This window comes from Rhinatrema bivittatum, chromosome 1 (assembly GCF_901001135.1).
Source record: "Rhinatrema bivittatum chromosome 1, aRhiBiv1.1, whole genome shotgun sequence".
NCBI classification, from domain to species: Eukaryota; Metazoa; Chordata; class Amphibia; order Gymnophiona; family Rhinatrematidae; genus Rhinatrema; species Rhinatrema bivittatum.
In genome coordinates, this window is record NC_042615.1 from 353,644,029 (window position 1) to 353,666,327 (window position 22,299).

Genomic DNA, 22,299 nt, shown 5'->3' on the forward strand with positions numbered 1-22,299 from the left:
GCCCATACATGCTAAGCATATTTCCCTATAGACACAGCATGGAGAGGGGAAAAACCCTTCAAAGCAAACTATTTCAGTAAATGCAAATTCAGATTGGAAATCTCTTGCTGACTTCTCACTGCTGTTCTTATTTGGCTGCACTATTTGGGTTATTTACAGTACATTTCGCACACAGTAAGATGAGGCATACTGAATAGGCAAATGCTGCAGCTTCTTTAGGTTTATGGCGCACTTGCGTACAACAGAGTCACGGAGGACATCTCCATCACATTCGCTTTACCTGCACTTGTAACGTGTTATCTGTTTTTCATATCAATTAATAAACTGTAGTCTATTTCTTACATTGTGCTGTTTCTCCACTGACCTGATGAAGGGAACATAGCTACTGAAAGCTAATCGAAGATCTACTTAGTTCAATAAAAAAGGAAATCACCTATAACCTATTTGCTGACACTTATTTCTAACTTATTTCTTTAAGTTAGTCCACTTATTCAAGTGGACTAACCGTAAACATAATACTTTTCTTTAAAACATTACTAGTTTTAATCTCCTTTACAGTGACAACCTTTCCTCCACTCTGATATCCAGCGTTCAGCACACGTACATAACTGCTGCTAGCCTGACACACTAAACTGGCTTCTCCTCATGGCGCCTCATGCCACCAAAGGCATGGTGACTCCCTCTGGGACATAGTCTGCACTTCAGCTAGCCCCATTTCTTTCCCATCTCCTCGCAAGCTATTGTCTCTGCCTTCATCATGCATAAAAAGAAAAAAAAAAATGCCAAAAACAACAAAAAGTCACTTACATCCAATAAATCCCCCTGGACAGAGTGTCCAAACAGTAGTTTCTGAGCCTCTACGCTACCCGAGGAGTAGATGAACACTTTCTTTCCTGCTTTCTTCCACTTTCTGATTGCTGGCACCACATCCCCATACACTCTGCAGGGGGAGAGGGGTGGTGGAGGGGGAAAAAAAACCCAAAAAAACAAAAACAACATTCATCAGCGTTGGGATCACACTGTCACTGGCTGAGCACAGCAGCACGGTAACGTAAGGAGCCATCAACAGCACCCACCCTGCATGCTGGTAGTTCTCAACTTCGGAAAATAAATTTAAACAGTAAGCAGTCTTGACTAGACAAGCAGCTACGGCACGGCGCTCATAACCAAGGTCCTAAAAAACTTTATATAAATAAGTTTCTCATTTTTAAAGGGAACGAGACAAGGAGGTAAGTACTGCAGCAGCTTCATCATTGCCTAACACTCCATTTTTGTCTTTAAAACTGCTGGAAATAGGAAAATTGGTTCTTACCTGCTAATTTTTGTTCCTGTAGTACCACGGATCAGTCCAGACACCTGGGTTCATCTCCCCCTATCAGCAGATGGAGAAAGAGAAAAAAAAACATCGCTGACACCATATCTAAGCAACCGTGCCAGCTGCAGTTCATCAGTATATATCTATATAAAAGCAGATAATAGCAAAAAATATGGAACCATTAAACAACAATTTACAAGAACATGGAATGCAACAGAGAACAATCTTACAGCTGAGCGGACGACTCTCCCCTTAATATAACCCCCTTCTAATTGGGCGGGCTCTGACCTGATCCGTGGTACTACAGGAACGAAAATTAGCAGGTAAAAACCAATTTTCCTCTCCCTGTATGTACCCGGATAAGTCCAGACACCTGGGATGTCTGGACCTAGAGAGCCCCGTTCGCAAAACACGCTCGCCAAACACTCTCGTCAAAGGAAGGGCTTGCCAGAGCCCAGACATCTAATCAATAGTACTTTTTAAAAGTATGCAGCGACTTACAAGGCATTGCTCTGCAAATTTCCTGTGGGGAAACAAGTTGAGATTCCGTCCACGAGGCCACTTGCGAACATGTGGAGTAAGCACGCAAGCCTTCCGGAACTGGATGACCCAGTGTAATATACGCGGAAGAAATAGCCTCCTTCAACCATTGTGCAATAGAGGCTTTAGAAGCCTTGGAGCCTCTATTAGGACCACTCCACAGCACGAAGAAGTGATCGGACCCCCTAAAGTCATTGGTAAACTCGAGGTAACGCAATAAAGCTCTCCGAACATCTAGATGTTTGAGCTCCCCCGCATTAGAATCCAAAGCCGGTAAGTTAGGAAAAGCCGGAAGTTCCACTGACATGGAACGCTGAAACCATATTTGGTAAAAAGGATGGTACCGTCCGTAAAGAAACCCCGGATTCTGAAATCTGAAGGAAAGGATCTCGACAAGATAACGCCTGTAACTCAGAAATTCTTCTAGCCGAACAAATGGAGATGAGAAAAATTACCTTAAGTGTCAAATCTTTTAACCATAGCCCTTCAGAGCAGCTCAAAAGGAGGTTCACACAGAGCTTTAAGAACTAGATTAAGGTTCCAGGATGGACAAGATTTCCAAACTGGAGGACGAAGATTCATTGTACCTCTAAGAAAACGAATCATGTCCAGATGAGACGAAAGAGAGGAACCTTCAATTTTGCCACGGAGAGAGCCCAGTGCTGCTACCTGCACTTTAAGAGAACTAAGAGATAAGCCCTTGGTGAAGCCATCCTGTAAGAAAGATAATATTTCAGGAATTAAGGGTCTAAGAGGGCGAATTCCCCTGATGGAACACCAGAACTCAAAAATTTTCCATACCCGAACATAAGAGAATTTGGTAGACTTCCTTCTAAACTGTAACAATATGGTGACTACCAAGTCCGGGTAACCTTTCCTTATTAAACTCCTCCTCTCAAAAGCCATGCTGCTAGACAAAAGCGAGCAGCCTGGTCGAAAAATATAGGACCCTGTCGAAGAAGACGTGTCAAGTGGCCGAAGCGAAGCGGACACAGAGGCCACTCTGGAGCCACCAGAATTACCTCTCTGAAATGCTTTTCTATGCAACGTAGAACCTTGCCCACCAGTGGCCACGGAAGAAAAACATATAGTAGAACTCCCTGAGGCCATGGTAGAACCAGAGCGTTGACCCCTTCGGCCCCATACTGTCTTCGGCGACTGAAGAATCAGAAGGCCTTGGTATTCCGAGCGGTCGCCATAAGGTCGACATGAGGTAGACCCCAACGATCTCGAATTAACTGCATGGCTGTCTCAGAGTTCCCACTTGCCTGGATCCAAGTGTGTACGACTCAAGAAATCCGCCTGAACATTCTCTGTTCCTGCGATGTGGGATACCGCTAATCTCTCTAGATGTCATTCCGCTGAGAGCAACCGTCAAAAGAAGGGGGTATCACTGGTCAAAATTAATACACAGTAAAGTGTAACCACATATGCAGTGCCAAATATATTCGTTTGTAGGACCTATATCTTGATGAGTTTGGCTGTCATACAAACTCATACTCTAAGTAAGAGGTCCATTTGCTTTATTTTTAAATACTCTTTTTTTTTTTTTTTTTTTTTTTTAACTCAACCGAGTTCTTTTTAAGTAAAAATTCTATGTCAACAAACTGAAGCTGCCACACAAAGTACTTTGTAAGTCACACATTTCTTGAAACACTCCAAATAGCTGAGACAAATGCTCACAAAAATGATACGACCTCTGTCTGCTTGGAAAAAGAGTCTCATGAACACATGTTGAAAATGCATCAATAAACAGATAATTAGGAAAGATACTCATCTGTATCTTTGAAAGCTAAGGTTCATTGAAAAAAAGAGGCCCGACACGATCGTGTTTTGGACCACACCGGATCCTGCTTCAGGGGCAAACGACTTTTAGAGGTTACTCTTCATTACCCAACACAAACTTCAGTTCAGCTTCGTTTCTTCGTTCTCCCAAACACAACGCTTTAGTGGTTGAAACAATTGTTATCCATCGCGGTCTGCATTCAAACCGTAATTCCACTCAGAGCACCAACTTCTGCGCCTCTACAGTCACTGCCTTTCTTTTGGTTCTGCCCTGCTGATTTATATATACTACTGTTGTCGCGTTGTCTTACAGAACTCAAACTGGACGATTCCATAGTAATAGCAGAAACTCCTTTAAGGCCAAGCGAACCGCCCTGGTCTCTAGACGGTTGATAGACCACGCAGACTGACTCGTGGACCAGGATCCCTGAACCAAATGGGACTGAAACTGCTCCCCATCCAGAGAGACCAGCATCGGTAGTAACCACCATACCAATCGGGAACTTCAAGGTCCACTCCCCAACTGAGATTGGATGTCTGAAGCCACCATGACAGACTGTCTCTCGGCAAACCCTCGAGAGGTAAGCGGATATGATATTCTTCTGATACTGGCTTCCAGCGGGACAACAATGCCATCTGTAGTGGTCTCATATGGGAAAATGCCCAGGGAACCAAGTCCAGTGTGGAGGCCATCGAGCTGAGTACCTGTAAGTGGTCCCAGATCTTGGGTATGTGCAACTACAAAAACCGGTGGATCTGGGCCTGAAGTTTCAAGATTCGATCTTGAGAGAGAAAGACTCTGCCTATAAGAGTATCGAACCGAGCTCCTAAATACTCCAAAGTTTGTGTTGGTGATAGCTGACTTTTGTCGTGATTCACTACCCAACCTAGGGACTGTAGGACTTCGAGAACTCAATGAACTGATTTGCGGCACAGAGACTCTGACTTGGCTCTGATCAACCAATCGTCCAAATATGGGTGAACTAGAATACCCTCCTTTCGAAGGAAAGCTGCCTCTATCACCATCACCTTGGTGAAAGTCCACGGAGCCGTGGCGAGACCAAATGGAAGAGCCTGAAACTGAAAATGTTGATCCAGAATCATGAAGCGGAGAAAACGCTGAGAGTCCTGATGGATGGGAATATGTAGATAAGCTTTCATGAGATCCAAGGAAGCCAGGAATTTCCTTTGCGAACAGCCGCTATGACCGACCTGAGGGCTTCCATCCTGAAGCGTGGCACCTTTAGCTTTGCATTGACTTCTTTAAATCTAATATCAGCCGAAATGAGCCCTCCTTTTTGGGGATCAGAAAATAAATGGAGCATCTCCCCTGATGGAACTCCGCTCTGGGAACTGGTACTACCGCACTTAACCAACATAACCAGTCTAGAGTCAGTTGTAATGCTGCTCGCTTCACCAGATAACTGCATGGGGTAATTAGAGAAAGTTCCCGTATGGGACGAGCAAATTCTAAAACATAACCATTTCTTATCACATTGAGAACCCACTGGTCCTGAGTGATCTTGAAAGTGCCGTAAGCAACCTCCTATAATAGGAACGATGGAGTGGATCAGCCTGGCATCATTGGGTAGACTTACCTCCTGCCGAGGAGCCACCAGAGGACCCCCTAAAAGGACCTTCTGGCTCCACGAAAGAATTGTCCCCATGCTTGCCCCTGTGAAAAATATTGTCTCTATGAGACCTTGATTGAAAAAAATCGCTTACCCTTAGGTTTATCCTCTGGTAACCCGAGGACTTTATTGTCTCCAAGAGACTGGATCAGCTGCTCTAGATCCTCACCAAACAAGAACTTACCTTTGAAAGGCAAGGATGCCAATTGTGCCTTAGAGGATACATCCGCTGCCCAAATGTGAACCCAAAGCAACCTTCAGGTGGCCACAGCTGATGCCATTACTCTGGAGGAAGTATGCACCAAATCAAAGAGGGCATCCACACCGTAAGCCACAGCTGCTTCTGCACGCTCAGCCGTATCTACGTCCACACCTGATTGAGACAAATTACCTTGAAGCTGCTATACCCACCGGAGACAAGCACGCTGCAAGAAACTTGAACAAAGCGTTGCATGCAAACCCAGGGACGTCACCTCAAAAATCCTTTTAAGGTGCAACTCCATTTTATGATCTTGTACGTCTTTTAGAGCGGCCGAACCAATAACCGGAATCATGGTGCGCTTAGTCACAGCAGACACCGCCGCATCTACTTTCAGGAGGGAAAATAATTCTAAATCCTGTTCTGATAGAGAGTAAAGTTTCCCCATGGCTCTGCCAACCTTTGAACCAGAATCAGGAGTCCCCCATTCCTCTTCTACTAACTTCCTAACCGACTTGTGCAAAGGGAAAGAAGTTGGAGGATCTCTGATGGCACCTAGTACCGGGTCCTCACCATCCAAATCCTGGTTCTCCTGAGGCATTTTAACCCCAAGAACCTGGTAAGCCAAGGTAAGCAAAACTCCAGCTCTTCCCTTTTAAAAAGGCAGGCCACCTTAGGATCCTCCACCTCATGAATAAAAGAGACCAGATCATCCCCTCAGTAGTCGGAATAACCGGAGCCACCATGGGATTTTGGCCAGAATCCAAACCAGTACCACCAGGAGCTATGATAGCGTCCTCCGGATCAACCGCCCCAGCTGCATCACCCTGCGGGCGAAAAATCAAGCCCTGTGGTGAGGGAACCCTATTACCGGGCATAGGAGACCACCTGGGACCCCCGAAGAACCCTCAGTGGGCTGGACTGGTGGAATCTGCGGCTGTGTAGTCCCGCAAGCTGCTTTCTGTCTGGCCACATAGGCATCATGAAGTAACAAAATGTCTGTGAAGAAAAGCCTCCCTGCACCAAAACCAGCATGGTCTGGTTGAAAAACAGGCAAACCAGAGCTTTCCTCCCCTTTCTAGCCCTCCCTGCCCATTCCCCAAACCAGAACGGACTGGAGACAGAGACCTGTCCCGTTCCCGCCCCCCCCCCCCCGGCGCCGCGGAAAAATCCAAAATGGCCGCCCTTCCCGCACCGGCCGGGTGAGGTAAAAAAAAAGTTGCTGCAGGCGGTTCAAAAGACAACGATACTCAACACTGTTTAGCAGGAGGAACCACAGACGAACCCTGCCCACCGTCGGCACAGTTAGCGCATAACCCCGACCTATTAAGCCGGGAAGAATCAGAGCCGCATGAACAGCATGTCCTGCCGCGAGCCATAAGGAAGAGATAAAATTAAAATCCTCTCTGAAGGTACTCACCACAACAGAAGAAAAGGTCCCCCAAACAAACAGCCAGAGCCCCACAAAGAGCTCCTACCTAAGGGGAGGAAGTCACTTGCCTGCAGAGCAGTGCTCCAGTGCAAACAGTTTTTGTTTTTTTAATTAGCTTTAGTTAAAAATGAACCACCTGCCCTGAAAAATAGGCAAAAATAGCCAAAACATTCTTGTAAAAAAAAAAAAAAAAAAAGTATCGTAAAGAGCCTGCAGCCGCCTCAACAGCCTCGTGAAGGGAGGGATCTGGACAACCCGATTTACACCTCACAGGCGCCCAGACCAAGCACATACAAGGGTATCAACCCCTGGCTCGGCCACCTCAACCGGACAGGGAAGAACCCTAAGGATTCTAAAAAAAAAAAAAAATAAAATAAACCCCCAGGAGGAAGGCTCAAAAGAAAAAAATTAGCTGGAAATAAATAAATAATCAGTCAACTGCAGAACTGCAGGATTAACAGCCTCTGCCATCTGCTGGAGACAGAGAAATACTGACGAACTGCAACTGGCACGGTTGCTTAGTTACGGTCAGCGAGGGTTTTTTTTTCTCTGTCTCCATCTGCTGATAGGGGGACATGAACCCAGGTGTCTGGACTGATCCGGGTACGTACTGGGAACTTATCTTTGAATGTAATCCACACATTGAAGCAGGATCCTCAAAACAAAAATTTAGTTGGCCTTGGCGCACAGCTGTCAGCTCTTGCTGGTTCACTGCCATCTATTGGGGGTAAACCCAGGTGCGAGTCAGAATTAGTTTCAATAAATATCATAAGAGTGAGTAAGGAAGAAATTAAGAGTGAAACAATGTACAAGAACATGACCAGAGCCAGCCAGATAAGTTAACTGGCTAACTGAATATCTAAATATCTAAGTTAACCAGGCCCTATGTAATCCGGCTAAGTTTTAGACATAAGTTATCTGAATAAAATGTAGTTGGATGTGAGAGAAAATATTGAAAACTCTGCATTTAGCTAGATAACTTGTGAGTTATCTAGCTAAAAGCCTCTGAATACTGACCCCTTAGCACCCTAAAATTTAAAGCATCTAGCCGTAGTAAATGTTCAACAGGGGCAATTTAGGAGCCTAGATTATTTGAAACTTGGCCCTTCAGTTTAGAGCTTACAGTGGGGTTCTGTCTGTGTGTCACTTAATAAAGAGAAAACTTTGCATTTTAGGTTCCTCAGTGGTCCCTTATAACCGTTAGACATTGAAAGGCAGGAGGCGGTGTGATCCCTCTCTGGTCTTTCTACATTTGCAGCATCAAGGCCACAGCTCCAAGTGTCTGATAACGGTCCTGGGATGGACGATTCTTATGATTCACCCCTGACATAGATGCTGCCACGTCAAAACCTATTCAAGTCTGCTCTTTTTTTTATGAGTGATTTATTTATTAAGATTAATATACATATATTTTGATTGATGACACATTTGTTGTTTCCCAGGGCACGATTAAGTGGTGAAGCCTCAGTATTCTGACCAACGTGCTGTGCTTCGGAGGCATAATTAATGCTACCACAGCCCCCTGTTTTTCACCAATTTTTTTTTGCTACTGGATTGTAGGATTTTCTGGCTCTTTTAACTGTCAGCATGACAAAGTCACTTCTGATAGTTGTTTCTCTCTCCCTGCTTTTCTCACGTGAAGGAAGGACAGCCTCTCTCATCAGTCCACTCCCTAACAGAGATACAGAAACATTCAACACAAAGGAAAGACCAAGCTCTGGGCTGATACTTACTCTCCCTTCACATGTCCAGCGCTAAACGCTTCCCTCCACATGTGACCCTGCAGCTGTTTCAATGCAGTAGTCTTTCTGTCCTGGGACATCTGCCATTGGACATTGTTCACCACCGCCTGGATTGCATGAGCCACATCATCTGCTCCCTTGCCAGAGTCCAGGGGGATAGGCACGAACCCATCCAGATTTGAATCCTCCTCTGCCTTCCTGGCATGAAGCAAGGGATTAAGACACAAAGGAAAAGGCACCATCAGCACTTACTTTCCTCCTCCCCAGAAGCAGTGCCCCGTCAACATCTTTCTGGCTGCAGACAGACATTAGCACTTCCCTCACCACCACACACACACACACACACACGACGATGCAACACCGTGCGCTGGCTGCGGCGCACAGCTCAACGCGTGTCCCTTACCCCGATGCAAAATGGGGGATTAGCGCATCCAAAACAAGCACAGTTTTTTACTCTCAAAAATTAAACACCTGCCCCGGAGCAGGCGTTCATTTTTGAGGAGCCCAAAAAGTGAACAGAAAAACTGCTTTTTTTGTACTTCCTCCAACTTAATACCATGGCGATATTAAGTCTGAGGAAGTGAAAGAGTAGATCCAAAAAAAAAAAAAAAAAGGGTGCCAGTGGTCAGGTTAGGAAAAAGGACGCTCAATTAACGAGCATTCATTTACGGACACACCTAAAATTGAGCGTCCGTTTTCCTAACCTGCTGACAGCCACCTCTCCTGGACGCCCGCTGCCGAGGTGGCGCTAGAAGCACACACTTCCCCCTAGCACCTCCTTTTTACTGTGGCAGCCCATTTGCGTGTTGTATCGGGCGCCCTGGAGAGGTCAGTCGGCATGCGTTAGGGCGAGCGGGCGCTTAATCACGAGTGCCCGTTTTATATGCGCTGATATTTCAGCTCCCTCATAGCCCACAGCTGAAAGTTTAATACAAAACTGTGCCTTCTTCCTCTTCTCTCTCTCTCTGAGGAACCAGGAAGAGAAGATCATTGCAACTGCTTTAAACAAACAACAGTCTCCTTTCTGGTTTTTTATTTTACTTTAAAAAAAAATAAATAAATTTTTAAATTGTGGTAGTCCCTGATGAGGGTTTATTTATAACCCCCAAACATCCTCCACAGGGCAGGGAATACCAGAACTGTAAAGAGACCGTCTGGTGTTTCTAGCAAAAAATTCCTCTTATTCTGTCTCATCCATCGTGCTCCTGGCTGCAGCCAAACAGAATAATCAAAAGAACATAAAGCTTGGAGTTACGAACTCCAGAGAAAGGTTTTTGTTTTTTTTTGACTGGGTGTCATTACTGTGCAAGGTCTAGGAGGCAAAAATGTCTTTCAGGTCAGCTGAGCATGGTGGAGGTGATACTGGTAGGGATTTCCTTCCCTTAAAGGTTCGGCCAAGTGGGGGGTTCCTCCTCTCATCTTGCGTGCTGCCGGCAGACAACCCTGGGCCCTCCCCTACTCTAACTCTACCCAAGAAGTGGAGATGCCCAGACAGGGCTGCCAACCATCAGTAAATTTACAGGTAGCCCAAAGATATTTATGCACTTTACAGAACGGGCAGTGGCAACCCATAACAATGCTCGCTTACAGCAACCGGTTCACTAGTTATCTCTGATGGGACCTTCCCAGATGGGAACTTCTGCAGCAGGATTGCTCCTCTACTGGGAGAAGGTCGAGGGTCAAGTGCCACAGATCTGCACTGCACTTTTTAAAAGGGCTCCATGTGTGCACAAAAAGCAGCCGACTAGGAGCCAGCTTGCACCGAAAGAGGCTCTGTCCCGCTGCGCTGGGTATCCGATCTTTGCTAGCAGAGCGGCGATGTCAGACAGCCCCTGTGCTTGTGATGAGAAGGTGGCTTTATGGATGCTCCCACCACCAGCAGAGAGCCCTCTTCCTAACGACATAACATAGTAATGATAGCAGAAAAAAAAAAGACCATCTGGTCCAGCCAGTCTGCCCAGCAAGCTTCCTATGGTTGTAACTGCCGCTCCGTGCAGTTACCCCCAGGCCTTATGTTAAGGGTAATAATATTAACAATTAAAACAAAGCAAACCCATAACAAAATTACTGCTAGCTATAACCTTTTACAGGGTGAACAACCTCCTTGATAATTCAGACGATGCTGTTTGAACATGCCTGGCTTCTGGACTTGGCTGTAGAAGCAGTCCTGCGTATAAGTAGCCCGGACCATAAACGTTAGGGCCCATCATTGGCTGTCGTCTGAATCCAATTCCTCTTTTTCTCTCTCCCCACCCCACGCTGAAGCAGAGAGCGATGTTGCAGTTGCATTAAAAATCATTATAAGCTGATTGGTTAAATGTAGTAATTCCCATGCGATTATGGGTAGAGGCTGCCGCTCCTTGCAGGTTACCTCCATTCCACCTCCGGCCTTTAGGGATCCAGTGTTTATCCCATGTCTTTTTTTTTTTTTTTTAATTTGTTTACTGTTTTCGTCTTCATCACCTCTTCCAGCAGGGAATTTCAGGCATCCACCACCCTCTCTGTGAAAAAAATATTTCCCCGATGTTGGTTCTGAGTCATCCACCCTGGAATTTCATATTGTGCTCCCTGGTTCTACTATTTGCTTTCCACTGAAAAGGTTTTGTTTGTGCACCATTAAAGCTTTTCAGGTATCTGAAGGTCAGTATCCTACCTCCCCTGCACCTCCTCTCTTCCAGGGTGTACGTATTCAGATCCCTCGGCCTCTCCACGTAAGTCTTCCGATGTCAGCACACAGTCTGCAAGGGTCTAAAACTTACCATTCAGCATGGGGAGGATGGGGGTTACTTCAACCTTGCTATGTAATAAACTGCTGTTTAACACAAAGCATAATTGCCCAAGTCGCTGATTTACTTGCACAAATCAGGGTAAGGTACACAAATTCTGAAGGGTGGGTTCATTCCTCAAGTGAGAAGGGAAGTTTAAAAATGAAAGAAGAAAAAAAAAACCCCTCACAGTCAAACTGCCTCCTTTTTTCATATTCCTTTCAGCAATGATGCACAATGCAGAGCCCCAGATTGAAAAAGCTAAGACGATAAGAGTTTGGACCTTGCAAAGTTCCCATCCAAGAGGCGAGAGACAAGTGAAAGTGTATTTGTGGCTTACGCATCATTTCCTGGATTGTGGTGTTAACAGTTTCACGAATGCTTAACTATAAATGAAGGTGGCATGGCAGCTCGGCATTCAAAGGAACATGTAAACAACATTAAGGATGGGCACAGAAAGTGGTCACAGCTGTCGTCCGTCCATCCGTTACTTCAAGGCCTGACATCTCCCACAAGCCAAAACAGCCTTGAAGGTGATGAGTGAAGTGCCTCGGGGATCAATCCTGGGGCCTGATCAGTTCAATATCTTGGTAAGCAATACAGCTCAGGGGTTAGGAGGAAACGTCTGACTTTTTGGCAGAGTGGGCATTCCGAGGGGACCTCACAGAATGAGAAAGTGATCAAAGAAAGCCCGAGGAGTGCTCAAGTGCTTGGTAGCTAAGTTACAATATTACAAAAAAATAAATAAAATGTTTAAAAAATGCAGTTATGCATTTGGGGGCCCATTTTGCTGTGGGTACGTTACACTTTCTCCCTCTGAAATCTGTGCAGAGCATGCGGTGCTTTGCTGTACTTGCCTCCTCCTAATGCGGCCATGAGCACCCGCCTTGAGGAGCCTCGCTCATGCTTATGGCCAGGTTAAGTGGGCGCAGTTTTCGCACAACCTCTTGTACCTACGTAAATCGCTGTGGAAAATTGTCCAACCTGAGTGCAGAAATCCAAGGGAGCAGTACACGATGGGGGGGCCACATATCGATGTGCAAACAGAAAAAAGACCTTAGGGTGAGAATATCCGATGATTTCAAGGTAATAAAACAACAATGCAACAAGGCAATGGCCAGAGCCGGAGGGATGCTAAGGTGCATAAGGAGAGGCATACCTAATAGAAACAAAGGGAACGATTATACCGTTGCGTGGGCAGATGGGGAGCATTATGTTCAGTTCTGGAGGCCGCACCCCCAGAAGGATACAGCCAAGATGGAGTTGGTCCAGAGAAATGCTACTAAAATGGTGGGAGGTGAGACTTAAGGATCTAAATATGTATACACTAGAGGAGACAAGGGAGGTACGACAGAGCCACTAAAATATCTGAAAAATACTAATAAGACAGCAGAAGTAAACCTTTATCAATGGAAAGGAAATTCTGAGACAAGGGGTCATGATATAAGGCTCCAAAGGGGGTAGACGCATGAGCAGCATCATTAAATATTTCTTCACAAAAAAGGCTGGTGGATGTGTGGAAAGCCCTTCCAGAACAGGCGATGAAGTATAAAACAGTAAAACTTCAAGAAGTCATGGAAGAAGCACAGGGAATCCTTACCTGCAAAAATAAAATGGAGAGATAACAGAATCTCACAACCTAATGGCATGTGTTTTCCGTTATTAAAATGTGATAGACCAGTAAAGCATGTTATCCAAGCAGTTATGCAGATAATATATACACATAATACAAATCAGGACATATAATTCAATCAAAATAAGACCAAATCTTGTCAAACTGAAGGAGCACATCAGAGGGTCTTAATTTAAATTGTTACAGGCTTGAGTGGGGGGGGGGGGGGGAGGGAGTTTTTACAGCTTTTCTAAATTTTACATAGTTCAATTCCATGCAGGTGCCAGAAGGTGCTCGATAACTAAAGGATGATTCCATGGTGATGTGAAGACAAATGACTGAAGGCAGGAGAAGATATAGGAGACCTTTTTGGGAAGAGCAGAGAAATCGAGCAGGAGAGTAAGGTGTCAGGCGTTTACAGAGATAAAGAGGGGAACCAGAGCGGAAGTCACAAAATTATAAACCAAGAATTTTGAATCTGATCCGATAAGTAATTTATTTATTTTTATTTATTTTTTATATACCGACATTCTTACATCAGATGTAAATCATACCGGTTTACATTAAACAAAAAAGCAGGAAATAAATTTCTATAGTCTAATACAAAGAACATTTCTAATTAATTAAATAATGGGCAACCAATGTAGCTGTTGTGTAACAGGAGTTATGTGATCAAATTTCTTGAGATCTAAACGACTCTGAATGTGGTATTCTGGAGTAATTATAGACTAGTGGCTCCCAATCCTGTCCTGGGGACTCCTCCCCCCCAGCCAGTCAGGTTTTCAGGATATCCACAATGAATATGCATGAGAGAAAATTTGCATGTTATGGAGGCAGTGCATGCAAAATTTTCTCTCATGCATATTCATAGTGGATATCCTGTAAACCTGGATGGCTGGGGGGTCCCCAGGACAGGGTTGGGAACCACTGTTACAGACATTTTAATTGGCATCTAGGCAGTTCTAAAAGAAAAGAATTGCAAAAACATGCATCAGTAATTTTAGATCATGGGGTCAAATAGAGATTGAAGACAATGAATATACCTACAGTAAGAGAAAGATTTCTAAACAATGGAAGAAATATTACATCATAGTAAACTGAGACTAGAGTTGCACCCCTAAGGCAGTGACAGATGTTTTAAGAGAAACTGGAATATCTCGCATTACTAGAGCAACTAATGGAAATTGCTGATCTGTGACTATACCAAAGAGCTTTGAACTTTGAAAGGATTAATTTATTTTTATTTATTGAGACATTTATATTCCACTGTGTGGAGTACCATCAGCATATATAATACACATTTAACAAAAACAAACAATAAAACAACGGAATCACATGTAACTTATGATTAGATAGCCACGAGATCACCTGATCTAGGCAATGATTCAGAGCAATTAAGTCAACAAACTTGGTATCAGTGAATACAGTAATCTGAATGTCATCAACATACAAAGATGGGCGGAAACCTCGGTTTTGAAGAAGAGTAGCTAAAAAGGAGATAGGAAAACATTGAAAAGACGGGGTGGGGGGAGCATGAAACTTTGAGGAACCCCAAAAAGGCAATGAAACAAAAAGTCAGATAGCAGCGATTCCATTCCAACTGGAATGAATGGTCTGATAGGTAAGATCTGAACCAGAACAAGGCCCCACCAGCAAGACCAATTTCTTTGAGCTGACTGAGAAGCAGGATATGATTAACAGTGGCAAAGGCCACACTCATAAACAGAAAAACAATGAGAGAGTGTCCTCACCTGCTTCTGAGTGGTCTGATATCATTTGTTAAGGCAAGTAGGGCCGTCTCTGAATTGTGAGCTGCCCGAAAGCCAGACTGAGAAAGGGATAATTTAATGGTCTTGCCGACAGTCATTTGTAGTTGGTTGAACCACACTTTTTCTATCATTTTAGAGATCATGGCCAAATTAGAGATAGGTCTATAGAGTAAGACAATATGGATGGGTCTAGGGAGTCTTTCCTCAGAAGAAGCCCAACTATTGCAATTTTTAATTAGGAAGAATTCCACAGGACAATGAAGGGTTGATAAGGAAAATAGAGCTCGACAAAGACAGAGCTAGATTTTTAAATAATTTTGAAGGCATTGGGTCAAGTTTTGATGTTAAGAACATGCCATACTGAGTCAGACCAAGGGTCCATCAAGCCCAGCATCCTGTTTCCAACAGTGGCCAATCCAGGCTATAAGAACCTGGCAAGTACCCAAAAACTAAGTCTATTCCATGTTACCGTTGCTAGTAATAGCGGTGGTTATTATCTAAGTCAACTTAATTATTAGCAGGTAATGGACTTCTCCCTCCAAGAACTTATCCAATCCTTTTTTTTTTTTTTTTTTTTTTTTTTTTTAACACAGCTATACTATGTAAAGATTTCAGTAGGAGACTAGCACCAGCAGCGCCTGTCAGACAGAAGGCAGAAAATTGGGTAGATGGAATGGAACTTAATGCAGGCAGAGATAGAGGGGTAGTGGATTGATTTGGAGCAGGAAAAGATTTGCATATAGAATTAACCTGGTTAAAGAAAAAAAGTGGAGAAGGCATTTGTAGACAACAGGAATGGTCAGGGGCAATAAGAAAGGCAGGTTTGATAACTGAGCTTTACATTTTGAATAATTCTTTAGGACTGTTTTCAGCAAACAATTTTATTAGAAATAAATTTTTTTTGCAGATGTCAGTTCAAGCTGATAATATTTGACTCAAGACCAATTTTTTTTTGTTTATTTGCTAAAGACCTGTCCTTGCACCAAAGGCGCTCAAAAAATGGCAGACATGTCTTTTCAGAATGCAAAGGCCTGGCTGGTACCAGAGATGAAAAGTGGCCATAGGTCTTGGGATGAGAAAATTAGAGCAACTGTGTCAATTGCTTTACTGAGAACTGAATTCCAGGTCTCAATTTGCTACGAAGGAGCGAAGACAAAATTATTTGGGAAGAGCGTCAAGTTTAGCAGCTAGTAAATCTAGATTCATATTGAGGTCCCTAAATGAAAAAGAATTATTGATTAGTGAGGACCTGGGTAAGTTTTGATTGAAATGAAATAAAATTAGAGTGTGATCCAGCCATGGAAAAGTTACTGATAAAAGAGTAGGCTAACAGAAAATTGGTCTTGAAAAGAAAAATAAAGTCTGGGTGTGGACAGCCTCATAAGTAGGATCCATTGATGAAGACCTAGTTCAGATGATAAAGAAAGAATTTTTTTCAGCAAGGCAGTCAGGACGGTCAACATGAACATTAAAGTCTCCTAAAATTATTAAATTCTGGTGGCGAGAGGAAATAGTCCGCCATGAGTTCTATTGTCTCAGCCAAAAAAGCAAACAAGGGATCTGGTGGATTATAAACCAGAAGGAAAGACTGTTTATACTCCTGGGGGCATTCTGTACACAAAATTTTACAATTTTGCATAGTTTATATTGGCCAAAATAACAATATACATCACATTCTCTGAATAATTAATTTAAAATGTAATGCAGAAAAGTTATTCCTCAAAGATAGAGGGGTTTTTTATTTATTGAAAAGAATTTCTAACCTGCACATTACAGCATGCTCATGGCGGTTCACAAAGTGTTACATCCATAAAAGTACAAATAAAAACAATACAAATCAGGGGACGAGAACAACAGAAACACAAAGCCAATAAACTTATTTATGTTGCAAGGATTCATTATTTGAAAGCAAGTGAAAAAGATGAGCAGAATTCCCCAGGAGTACACTGTAAAAGGTTCCAGCCTCCTCCCCTGGCCAGACCCCTTTCACTTCACCCACTCAGGGCCCCCACTATCTCTCCCCTCCCTCTCCAGACTCAACCCCTTCACTCCCAGGAGTTTGGCACTTCTTTCATACAGACCCTCACAAAGAATCACTCCGTCCCCCAGGGCTGGTGCAAGGGTATTGGGTGCCCTAGGCGACCCTTGCGCCCCCCCCCCCCCCATCTGTTTTGGCAGGGCCACGAGCAACGCGCTGCTCACGGCCCTGAAAAGCACACAGTGTCGTGCCCCCACCCTGTTTTGGCGCAGACTGTGTGCTTCTCAGGGCACCGAGCAGTATGGGGAAACTGAAGAGCAGCCACGTGGTGCCGCGAGCGGGGCCTATCCCGCTCGCGGCAAAGAGAAACAGAGACTATGTGCACTATTTCTCTTTGCTGCGAGCAGGATAGGCCCTGGTGCTGCGAGCAGGATAGGCCCTGGTGCTCGTGGCACCACGTGGCTTCTCTTCGGCGCCTCCCTACGGCTCGGCGCCCTAGGCGACCACCGAACTTCGCCTAATGGACGCGCCGGCCCTGTGTCCCCCTCACACACTCATGCTCCCTCACACAGGCTCCCTCTCTCTCACGCGCACACATCCCCCTCACACAGGTTTCTTCTCTCTCTTGCACATACCCACGCACACACACACATACCCCTCACACATTCGCATATACACACACAAGCTCCCTCTCTCTCTCACACACACAAACACACACCCCTCATATGACTCTTTACTTTATCTTCAGCCGCGGCCGAGATGGGCTCCAGGTAAGGCAATATAGTTCTGCTTTCTTTAACCATGCTTCTATAAGAAAGTATGTAATTTGTGGGTAGTTATCTAACATTTATCAATCCACAAGAGACAGGAGAAGAACAATTCGACAGCAGCCTGAGCAATAGGTATTAAAGTATGGCTGGTCCGACAGACCCTGTGAGGAATAGGGGGCACACTAAAGACCAAGTTACCATAACAGTAATTACAAAATATTACCACCACCACCCCCAAAACATGCCAATAGTTACTGCTCAAAGATGAAAGGATTGAAGAACTCGCTCATGACTGACAAAGGAGATCACAAAGAGGCAGTGCAAGTCCCTTTGGCACGTGATCCACCAGCGGTGATGTCACGGGTGCTGGGTTCCGACAGATGTAGCCCCCCCACACACCACATACATGAAGGAGAAACAAGCTTCAATTTTAAACGGGGGTCTCTAGCGGCAGCAGCTGATGGTAGCCCCATATTCAAACAATTCCAGAAAAGCACTGGGAGCTCCAGAATGAACGGCAAAGCACATAATCGGAAATAAGTCACCAAGTGACGCGGGTGGGAAGGCCTCACCCAAATGTTAGATTTCAGCTTTGTGTTTTAGAGATGTAGATCCTTTATCACCCAGCATGTTTGGCCCTGAAAACTGAGAAGCACCATGTGCTGAGTGAAAACAAACTCAGCATTTAAATGCATGCAAGCCTGACACACTGACATAACAAAATGTGAAAAATGCTCAAGGAGCGTAGACTTTTGATAGCCACTGTAACATAAAATACAAATGATGCAGCCAAATATAATCCTAAAATAAAAATCATGGCACCTAGCTAGCAGGAATAGCCTAGTGGTTAGAGCAGTGGGCTATGAACCAGGAGACCAGGGTTCGAGTCCCGCTGTCGCTCCTTGTGACCTGGGCAAGTCACTTTACCCTCCATTGCCTCAGGTATAAAAACTTAGATTGTAAGCCCTCTGGGGATAGAGAAATACCTACAGTACCTGAATGTAAACCGATGTGATATCTCGATTGAGATCGAAATGTCAGTATATAAAAATAATAAATAATAATAATACTATCTAGACAGATGTCCGGATCCCTAAGGAGAAATCAGTTCACTGTGAAAGATATCTGCAGACTGACTCCCTCACGAACAGATAATAGAACTAAGAAAGGAGGTGGCAAGACTGAAAAAAAAATCCAGGAGAATGAGGACATTGATGAAATGCATATCGAGTCAAAGATGAAAAAAGCAGAGGGGAAGGTGAAACTGGACCACAAGATGGCAGCCGGACCCAGATTACTACAGCCACTAGACCCTACACCTAGACTCTGATTTCCCTTGAGCTGAAGAAGCGGTATACAGACCTGAAAGTGGAGGAGAAACCATCCCGGAAAGAGGAATGAAACATGCAAATTCCAAAGTTGTGAGCACAACCACCACTGCACCTAGAAAAGTGGAGGACAGTGGTGAGGGGCTCAGAGGCATCCATCTGCAGCCCAGGCATGTTGTCTTGGGAAGTGCACTGGGTGCATCCAAGATATTACAGCGAGATTACTGAAAATCCTCAAGCCTACCACCTACTATCCGATGCTGCTCATCCATGCTGGCATGAATGATACTGCCAGGTACCACACAAATTGTATCAAAAGTGACTTCATGGCTCTGGGAAAGAGGGTAAAGCAGATAGGTGCACAGGTGGTATTGTCCCCAATCCTCCCAGTTAAGGATAAAGGCCAAGTCAGGGAAGGTCGCATTCTGGAGATGAATGAATAGCTGCATAGATGGTACCAACAACAGCGTTTTAGCTTCCTGGCCCATGGGATGATGTTTCAAAGACTACTGAGCAGAGACTAGGTTCACCGGTTGAAGAAGTATTGCAAGTGTCTCATAGCACAGACTGTTAAATCTACTGAAGAGGGCTTTACACTAGGATGGGTAAACAAAGCCGTAAGGTAAGTAAAACATTATAACACTTGTATAGAAATGAGAAAAAAGGGCATCATCTGGAAAGCTATGGACACATACTCAGTGTGGGAAATAAAATCCCGGATCTAGAGGCAATCATTGAAGAAGCTGACTTGGATGAAGTGGCTGTCAGAGACGTGATACATGGAAAAGCATAACTGAGAAATAGTCATACCAGACTACAATATATTCAGGAAGGAATAGGTAGGAAGAAGAAATCATAGAACAAACACTGAGGGAGTGGTAGGGATCTAAAGATGACTAATTGGTATGGATAAGCAGATTAGATGGATCGTACTAATCTTTTTCTGTCATCATGTTTCTATGTTTCTAAAACATGAAGTAAATAGACATTAAAAGAAATGAAATCATCCACTATCCCAAAAGGCCACGAGGACCTAGAAGGCTGGATGAGCAGCCAAAAACCATGCTAGTATTGGTAGCTATTCAGCAGGGGAGGATTGCAGGAAAATATCAGCCCGGGGGAATTTTTTTCAAAGCCAGCCCATGGGGTAACTGACGCACTCACACACTTTCCTTACAGCACATGTCAACAGCACCCCAAAGCACACCAAGTTAATCCTGGAACCCAACAGAACCCAACAGAATTGAGCCAAAATATCTCCAAAATAAACTTCATCTTTCCTAAATAACTAATAAGTTGGGCATATTCTAGACCAGGGGTGAGCAGAGCTGCAGCCCCTGTTCCATCCATGCAAATTGATTGGGCCCCCCTACACATCTGCTTATATCTCTTATAGAGATATCCTGGATTCCCGGTCTGGCTCTTGAACTAATTGCAAGTAATGACACTGCCAGCCAGTGTCAGACACACACACACATACTCAGTCACATCCAGATTTTTAGATTGCAGAAACTTTATTGGCACATACACACTGACAAGAACAAAGACACATACTCTCTCTCAGACACAAAGACCCACCAATATACTGAGTGTGCCTCTGTGTCAGAGAGAAAGATACCCAGACAAAGATCATCTGGTCAATTTTAACAAATGGCAGACAGGGCGGAAATTTTTTTTAAGGAGCAGTAACTGAAATTTAAAATCTGAAAGAAAAACTCGGCAAATAAGTAGCAAATATCTGGTAGATGTAAAATTAGAGAGCAGTAAGTGCAAAAGAATCAAACCATGTAGTGAGGGTGACTGGGCCAGATTTGCTAAGCATTTTTCCTGGTTTGCGTTGTTACAGTTTTAGGAGAGAAAGAGCTCCGAAGGTACAAGAGAAGACCCGCAATGATGTGATTTCTTTTGGAATCAGGGGGCTGGTTCCCTTTAGATCTGAGTCTCTTCCCTAACTTGGAAGATCCACCTTGGCTCAGTTCATGTGTGCTACGTTCTGGATCACTGACCCACTGAAGGGTATGTCCCATCTGACAGATTTTCTGGCCTAAGGAGATTGGATTCTAATTTTCTCTGTTAACATGATTTGCAGGTTATGTCAAAAGGACTAGAAGGTTACATCCTTATTTGGCTGAGAGGTGCGACCTGAGACAACGGTAGGGCAAAGCCATGATTGTAATTGAATAAAGGAAATAAAGGATCCTGCCTGCCTTTCATGTCCACCCTGTCAAAGTTTGAAAGAGACAGGTAATTTCGTGCCTGACAAGGAAGGACAGCTCGTTTTCTCAGATGCTGCTATCAGCAGGAGTCAGAGCTGCTTCCCTCAGGGAGTCCTTAAACTCTCGCTCTAAACAAACCCTCCTGACAGCCATTTGTGGCCACCTATGAAACACCATCTGCTGTGGCTGGAGGGCGGGAAGAGCCGCGGTGCTGCCTGCAATGCTTTCCGGGGGTGGATCCTCCTGAAGCACAAGGAGACTCTCTCTGGGCACAGCCTGATCTGCTGTCATGGCCCGCAGGTCCTCTTTAGTGGCCCCGCAGGTCACTCTTCAGGCTGTGGCAGGATGGGCTCTGCCATGGCCCACATGGTTCACTTTGGTACAGCTTGATTGATTTTGACTGCTGCGGATTGAAGAGAGGGCTACAATCTCATTTTCTTTGGCGGGAAGCTTAAAAAAAAAAAAAAGTGATGGGAGCAATCTGTCCACCGGGGGTGAAGCCCAATCCCCCCCTGCTATTCAGATTACAAACTTAGTGGACAGACATGCGGGCCGATACAGTAAAGCGCGGCCGCGGTTACCCTGTTTTTAACCTGTTTTGGACGCACTATTTGGACGCGTAAGGCTAACCCGCGATTCAGTATCCGGTTTTACACGTCCTTACCGCTTGCCGAAATGCCGCGTCTTTAACCTGCACATTTACCGCCTACCCTGACCCTGGCATTAGTGTGGTGTTCAGTCAGCTTCGTACCGGACAGCGCCATGGACAACATGTATATTATTGCTCTGGTGCTATTTTTCATTCGGTTGAGAAGTCATGGAAGTCCGGAAAGAGCAGGAATGTCCATGAACGGAAGCCGTGACCTCAGACGTCCAAGGTCGCAGCATCTGTTTATGGACCTTCCCGCCTGTAGGCCCCGCTGCCTTGAACGCCCGGCCTGTAGAAAAGAACCATCCACTTACCTGGTGGCATGACATTTGAAATGACGGGTACCAGTGCACCCAGGATACTGTATAGGCGATGCATACCGCTCTATATAGTAAAATGGATTGCCACACTTTGGACACAGCTTGGATTTGCGTCTAATTTGACTACTGTATCGAGCGGTATGTGAACCAAGATGTGCGCGCGGCAAACGAGGGTGCGCCCGGCACTGCCGCACTGTTTCTTACGCATCCTTACTGTATTGGCCCGTAGGTAAGGAAAAGGGTGCTGG

The 22,299-nt window shown here is 44.7% G+C and overlaps 1 protein-coding gene across 3 annotated transcripts in view; it reads right to left on the bottom strand.

The window, feature by feature from the left end:
- The window catches only part of ENOPH1 (enolase-phosphatase 1), a 63,896-nt gene that overhangs the window by 7,847 nt on the left and 33,750 nt on the right, over positions 1–22,299 (bottom strand). For all 3 annotated transcript variants that reach the window (XM_029600049.1, XM_029600046.1, XM_029600038.1), the window contains 2 exons: positions 8,636–8,838; positions 808–940 (listed from right to left, as the gene is read on the bottom strand). In XM_029600049.1, coding sequence (XP_029455909.1) covers positions 808–940; positions 8,636–8,838 — 336 coding nt within the window. The remainder of the gene's footprint in view (positions 1–807; positions 941–8,635; positions 8,839–22,299) is intronic.